Source organism: Urtica dioica, chromosome 12 (assembly GCF_054948205.1).
Source record: "Urtica dioica subsp. dioica isolate 48M chromosome 12, U.dioica_male_clone48M_v1_H2, whole genome shotgun sequence".
Taxonomy (NCBI): domain Eukaryota; kingdom Viridiplantae; phylum Streptophyta; class Magnoliopsida; order Rosales; family Urticaceae; genus Urtica; species Urtica dioica.
This window is the reverse complement of record NC_142767.1, coordinates 4,011,056-4,017,669: the sequence shown is the minus strand read 5'-3', so window position 1 is coordinate 4,017,669 and position 6,614 is coordinate 4,011,056. Positions and strand designations below refer to the sequence as shown.

The 6,614-nt window shown below is 38.7% G+C and overlaps 1 protein-coding gene across 1 annotated transcript; it reads left to right on the top strand.

Annotated features, from left to right (window-relative positions):
• On the top strand, positions 1-1,686 carry LOC149378697 (Transducin/WD40 repeat-like superfamily protein). Its single transcript, XM_089604481.1, has 2 exons — positions 1-200; positions 408-1,686. The coding sequence occupies exon 2, from the start codon at positions 429-431 to the stop codon at positions 1,395-1,397; it is 969 nt and encodes a 322-aa protein (XP_089460607.1). The 5' UTR covers positions 1-200; positions 408-428; the 3' UTR covers positions 1,398-1,686.
• The last annotated feature ends 4,928 nt before the right edge of the window (positions 1,687-6,614 follow it).

Below are 6,614 nucleotides of genomic sequence, written 5' to 3'. Positions count from 1 at the left end.
GGCACAATACATTACTGTCTTAAAAAATCCGTTACACTCGCAGGGGTTTATCGCTCGCGTTGTACCCTTCTTCTTAACCTAATATTTATCGCACTCCTTGGAGTCGCAGCTCTGTCAAGGCTTTCTGATCACAGGTCTCTCCTCCGGCGCAGGTCTCCCACTCCGGTCCGAGAAGCGGCGGTCTCTCCTCCTCCGGTTAGGTCTGTGTATGTGATATTTTCTTTTTTTAAAGTGTGTTTTGGGAACTGAAATCGTATGTCGATTCTGGGATGGTGAAATCGGGATTACGGTGTTTCAGATTTCGAGATGCGGAAATTGTTGGTCCGCAATACAGAATTAGGGATTTTTGTTAGATGTGGATATCGTGAGAGGAGATTGAAACATGAAATCGTTTGTTGTTGGTTTAGGGTTGGTTGATTGCGTGTGCGATGGAGTTGGCGAGGGTGGGTGAAGGAGGAGGAAAAGGGGGAGAGTCAATCCTGCAGTCGGAGATAATGCTGCTGAGCGGGCACAAGAGCGCGATATACACGACGAAGTTCAACCCGGCGGGGACGGTGCTGGCGTCGGGGTCCCACGACAGGGACATATTCCTGTGGGAGGTGAAGGGGGAGTGCAAGAACTACATGGTGCTGCGGGGGCACAAGAACGTGGTGCTGGACCTGCACTGGACGGGGGAGGGGACCCACATCGTGTCGGCCAGCCCGGACAAGACGGTGCGCGCGTGGGACGTGGAGACGGGGCGCCAGGTGAAGAAGATGGCGGAGCACTCGGGGGTGGTGAACGCGTGCTGCCCGTCGCGCAGGGGCCCTGCGCTGGTGGTGAGCGGGTCGGACGACGGCACGGCCAAGCTGTGGGACATGCGGCAGCGCGGGGCGGTGCAGACGTACCCGGACAAGTACCAGATAACGGCGGTGGCCATGTCGGAGGGGTCGGACAAGATCATGACGGGGGGCATCGACAGCGAGGTCAAGGTGTGGGAGGTGCGCAAGGGCGGGGAGGTGGCCATGCGCCTGCAGGGGGGCCACGACGACACCATCACCGGGATGGCCCTCAGCCCTGACGGCTCCTACCTTCTCACCAACGCCATGGACTCCAAGCTCTGCGTCTGGGACCTGCGCCCCTACGCCCCCCAGAACCGCTGCCTCAAGGCCTTCCAAGGCCACCAGCACAACTTCGAGTCCAACCTCCTCAAGTGCGCCTGGTCCCCCGACGGGGCCATGGTCTCCGCCGGCAGCTCCGACCGCATGCTCTACATCTGGGACACCACCTCCCGCCGCCTCCTCTACAAGCTCCCCGGCCACTCCGGCTCACTCAACGAGTCCGCCTTCCACCCCACCCAACCCATCATCGCCTCCTGCGGCAGCGACGCCCGCATATACCTCGGCTACATCAACTGACCCCCTTGCTTTCTTCATTCTCTCCTATGTGCCTTTCTTAGTTGAGATGAGACCATACGCATCCGCCTTCTGCTTCATGTATGATTTGCTTCTTTTTTTTTCTTTCTTCCAAATCTCAACCAACATTTGCGTTTGCTTCTCTCTCGCAACTGCCAATGAGACTGGTGTTACTCTTAATATGATTCATTTCTTAGATTCATAAGCAAAAAAACACCAACAAACTTATGCAATGCACTTTCTTTGCATAATCTAACAAAGCAACATAAGTGCGTTGTATTGAGAATGAGAAGATTTTGTAGTATTAATGTTTTTGTCACGTTCTTGGTTCTGAATTCATGGCCCAATTGTAAGGAACTTGGTCCACGAGACCAAGCAAAGTCCTTTGCGCTCGATCTATGAGAGGACCAAGCTTGGCATGCAAATTCTAAACTCAGGTTTATGTCTCGTGGCCCGAGCAGCGAGCTCGGAATGAAATTATTGAATAGCTCAATGTTTTTTTTAATTTTCAAATGATTCTGCCATTATTTTAAATGAAACCGTAAATAACTAGAAAAAAAGTTAAATATATTTGTAAACAGAGAAGATCAAAAGTCAAATAAAGCCGTAAATAACAAGGAAAATATTGTAAAAGTAACTATTCTAGTAATACGAACGGGAAGTGAGAAATTCTAGGATAAATTTTGTATAATAAGCTAGCTTGGATAATTTTCCACAATGAAGAACGGACATCGCGGATAAGAGGTCCACTCTTCTATAGGTCAAAATGTAGCTTTTAATAGGTCAATATGTCGCTTCTAATTTACTTTTAGAATCGACTTTAGAAGCGACAAAGTCGCTTTTAATGCTTGCTTCTAAACGTCCGTCGCTTCTATATTCGCTTATAATATTTAAAAGTGACAAGTTCATAGCACTTATACTAGTAAAAAAAAACACTTTTAGAAGCGTCAAAAGTCACTTCTATAGGTCAAAATGTCGATTCTAATTTACTTTTAGAAGCGACAAAGTCACTTTTAATGCTTTGCTTTTTAAATGTCTATCGCTTTTAAAGTCGCTTCTAATATTTACAAATTCAGAAGTGACATGTCGCGCCTCTTACGTCGCTCCTAAAATCTGTTAAATAGTCGCGGGAAATGGGTCCCGCGCGGTGGTGAGAAATACTTGAGAGCGACAACAGTGGCTTCTAATAATTCCCGCCACCGCGTGGGAGTTATTTTCCACGACAATTTAGAAGCGATAATAGTCTCTTCTAATTTTTTTTTATAATTTTTTAATTATAAATATATTTTACAAATTATATTCAATTTTTAAAAACATAAAATTCACAAGTTTCATTCATTTACGAAAACCGTAAATAAACACAAAACCTGCAAATACAAAATAAAAGTCTGAGTGCATATACTGGATTATTTAACATTTGATTGATCAATTATACATACGCTAAAATTCTCAAGTTAATTTTGGTGTGAGGTATTTGTTCTTATGATATAAATAAAGCTACATTAGGTCAACATTGACATTGCAAGGATAATTTGATTGTTGATAATAGATTAAGATTTTCAAAATATACTTGAATAAGTGTCATTGTCTGGAACAACACTTGTTAGTATAATTTTTTAGCACATTTATAGGTATTACCATATCGTCCATGCCGTAAATCAAATTTTGGGTGGACGGAACACCATTTGATTTTTTATTCATTCCCCGACATCTCTTATCGCATGATTATGATTGTCGGCCGATGCAAGTGTACCACAAGTGTGACACTTTCCACATGTTTGAGCCACAACAGGGGCGAGTTGAAATATTTTCACAACAGGGGCCGATGCAAGGTGGTCATTTTTTTTATCGAGTCCTTTTACCGAGGAATGTTGATCGAAGGTGACTGTTGCTGCTCCTCTTGGCCACTTCTTCCTCCTCATCTTACTCTTCTTCTCTATGGTTGGACGTTGATTGAGTTGCATTATTATGGTCTTCTTGTTGATCTCTATAATTTTTTGGTTGTTGAATTGGTGTGGAAATTGGGGGAATGAGGATGAAATTTGGACAACTTGTGCAGTTCTATTGCTTGTTAGTATAAATAGGGATGTAACTTTGAAAGTTAGACGTGAGTAATTGAATTGAGGTTATGAAGTTGGATCAAATTTGTAGCCGTTGATGCCGCATGACTTCATAGCCGTTGATGCCGCACGCCGTTGCCGAGAAGCTCTTCAACCACCTAAAGTGTTAAGAAGAAGAAAAACGGAAGTCAAATGTTAGTTCAATTTGAGAAATTGAACATAATGATTATGATGGTTGTGTTTTTTTTGTTCATGATTGTTTATTGTGGGATTCTACAAGTGTAGGGTTTGAGTAAGTGGTTTGCACCTTTTTCACGATTTCAGACGAAATGTGTGCATGCAATTGCAACCCGTGTAGTGCCAACCACATCAAGCTACAACTATTTTGGACAGTCGGAATTGAACAAAACTATAATCTTGTCATGTTCGACCAAATAATAGTACTAAAATTATGTTATGGTATTGTTCACAAAACATAGAATTTCGGTAATATTTTTAGTTTTCCAAAATATAAGAGTATATCCCTAGTTTTAATTATTTTGTTAATTTATCATTCATGAACAATATCGAAACTAACCGAAACTTAATCTTACTGTTCCGGTTGATCATAATTTCAGTATTGTTTTGAACTAAACATCCTGTTTCAGCTTGACCCAAAATTTTAGTAAGCTTGAAACGAGATTCCAAACGCATAGGATTAGCCGCAGCACACCACAACATATTATGATTAGTTATTTTTAAATTGTTCAATTTTTTTATTATTATTTTTTTTTTATTTTTTTATATAAACAAAGAGTTACTAGCAGCAAAAATACTTATGTTTTCTCAAAATATATTACTTAGTAGTTGCATCTTAAATAAAAATTAATTATACTATTTTAGATTTTATAATCTAAAAGAAATTATAAAATTACTATTAAACTTTAATTAGTTTAAGACAAAGTAGTGATAAATAATTGTGTATAATAAAATGATGTTATTAATGTTTACTTTTTTTTAATGAAAATTACTATTAATTGTTTTGTATATAAAATGATAAAGTTAGTGTTTAATTAGTTTTAAGAGAACTACTAAAATAGTGTATTATAAAATTATATCATTAATATTTAATTAGTTTTAAGAAAAATTAATAACTTTTGTATATTAATGATGCGATTTCTTTTTCTTTTAATTGTTTTGTGTCATAAAATTATATAATTAATATGTAATTGTTTTAAGAAAAATACTAATTTTTCATTAAATCTGGGGCTGGCACATGTGTTTCCATCCAACTTAAAGGCCTAGATATCTACGGTTCAACTAAAACGTAACATTATGTATTTTTACCGCCGAAAAAAATAGTGTATAAGTACGATTTTGGAAAAACATTAAGTATTTTTACCGCTATTAACTATAAATAAAATATTAATTCCCACCTATTTCATCACAAAGCATTTAAAAAATATGTAATAAAATTCCATATAAGAACAAAATAAAACTTACCCGTCACAACATAGATCTTCACATACAAAATTACCCAACAATTAATGAAAAAGTTGACAGACCTTAACATAATATTACATATACAAGTATCTGTAAAAGCAAAAATTTACTGCAGCTAGTTGATTCTGTGACACATTTGATACTAGATGTGTCAATATTTGAATTTTTATTGATTTTGGGTAAGTGACAAACAATTAGTATTACTATTGTTAATTTCCCTAATAGATATACATCTTCTAAACGCACATGAGACTAGAGTCCAAATGCTAAACTTCAACATCGTCCAAATTCACGATTAGCGATGTCATTCTCTGTCATAGCCTTTCCGAGTTTACGATGTTCTCGGAGAGACCGAGTTGGAGGATTCCGTGGGGATTATAGCGAGGGTGATAAGGATCGGCGGCGACGGTTTTGAAGCCACCGATTCCTCCAAATTCCAGAATTATTTTGGCCTTTTGTACTCGCCAAAATTATAGAGCAATTGTCCCATTTGTCACTAATTTCATAACATCTTTCCACTTTCCACCAAAAGACTAATTTTGCCCAAAATGTCACCATCTATGTCAACAATATTGACATCTATTTTTGCCCTTCACTATTAGATGTCAACATTGTTGACATATCGGTGACATTTTGGACCAAATTAGTCTTTTGGTGGAAAGTGGGAAAATGTTATGAAATTGGTGACAATTGGCAAATGAGACAATTTCTCAAAATTATAATGGACCCGATCCAATTCTGCGAAAACCTCAAATCCATAAATTGAAGATGATGATACAGATTTTAACAAAGTTTGATCCAATTTTGCAAAAAAAAAAACACCATACTGATTCAAGTACGCCAACGCAGCGGCGACGCCGAGGTCGAAGGTGTTCCGGGCATAGAGGCCGTGGTCGAGGAGGAGCTTCTCGACATTTTGTGGGACTCTGACGCTGGCAAATTGGCGGATGGGATCGGCGAGGAAGGTGTCGACGTGGAGGAGCAAAGCTGGAGAGTGGCGGCAAAGTTGTTGATGTGGGAGCTGAAGTTTGGGCACCACGATACCGAGACCGACGACAAAGCAAGTCGCGGCAACGCGGAGGGTGTCGGAGACCCATCAATGAAGGAACGAAGAATTCAAGGTTTTTGAAGATTGGGCATAATTGATTTAGAGGTTTTTTTTTTTCAAAACTGATAGTATAAAAAGAGGGAAAAGAAAAAAGGTTACAATAGTAGTTGCACATGTGATTTAGTAATAAATGTGTAAATATATAATTGTCAACCCAATAATATTATTGCTACAAATTTTCCTAATTTTTAAAATTTCAATGAGAAACCAATATTAAATAAGTAAAAAATAGTGGTCAACAAGTGGTTTGTAACATAGAGAAACTTAACCTAGTTGGTAATTCTACAATAGATTTAAAGTGGGTCTTGGATTCAATATCTATTCGCAACAAAAGACTTGTAAAAAAAAATAGAGAAATTGTCTCATTTGTCACCAATTTCATAATATTTTTCTACTTTCTACCAAAAGATTAATTTAGCCCAAAATACCATCATCTCTATTAACAATGTTGACATCATTGTTGACATAGATGGTGATATTTTTGGTCAAATTAGTCCTTGCTGGAAAGTGAGAAAAAACTATGAAATCGGTGAAAGATGAGACAATTTCTAAAAAAAAAAAAAAGCAATA

Excerpts from the sequence above, each read along its gene's own strand:
- LOC149378697 (XM_089604481.1), top strand. The coding sequence starts at position 429 with ATGGAGTTGGCGAGGGTGGGTGAAGGAGGAGGAAAAGGGGGAGAGTCA.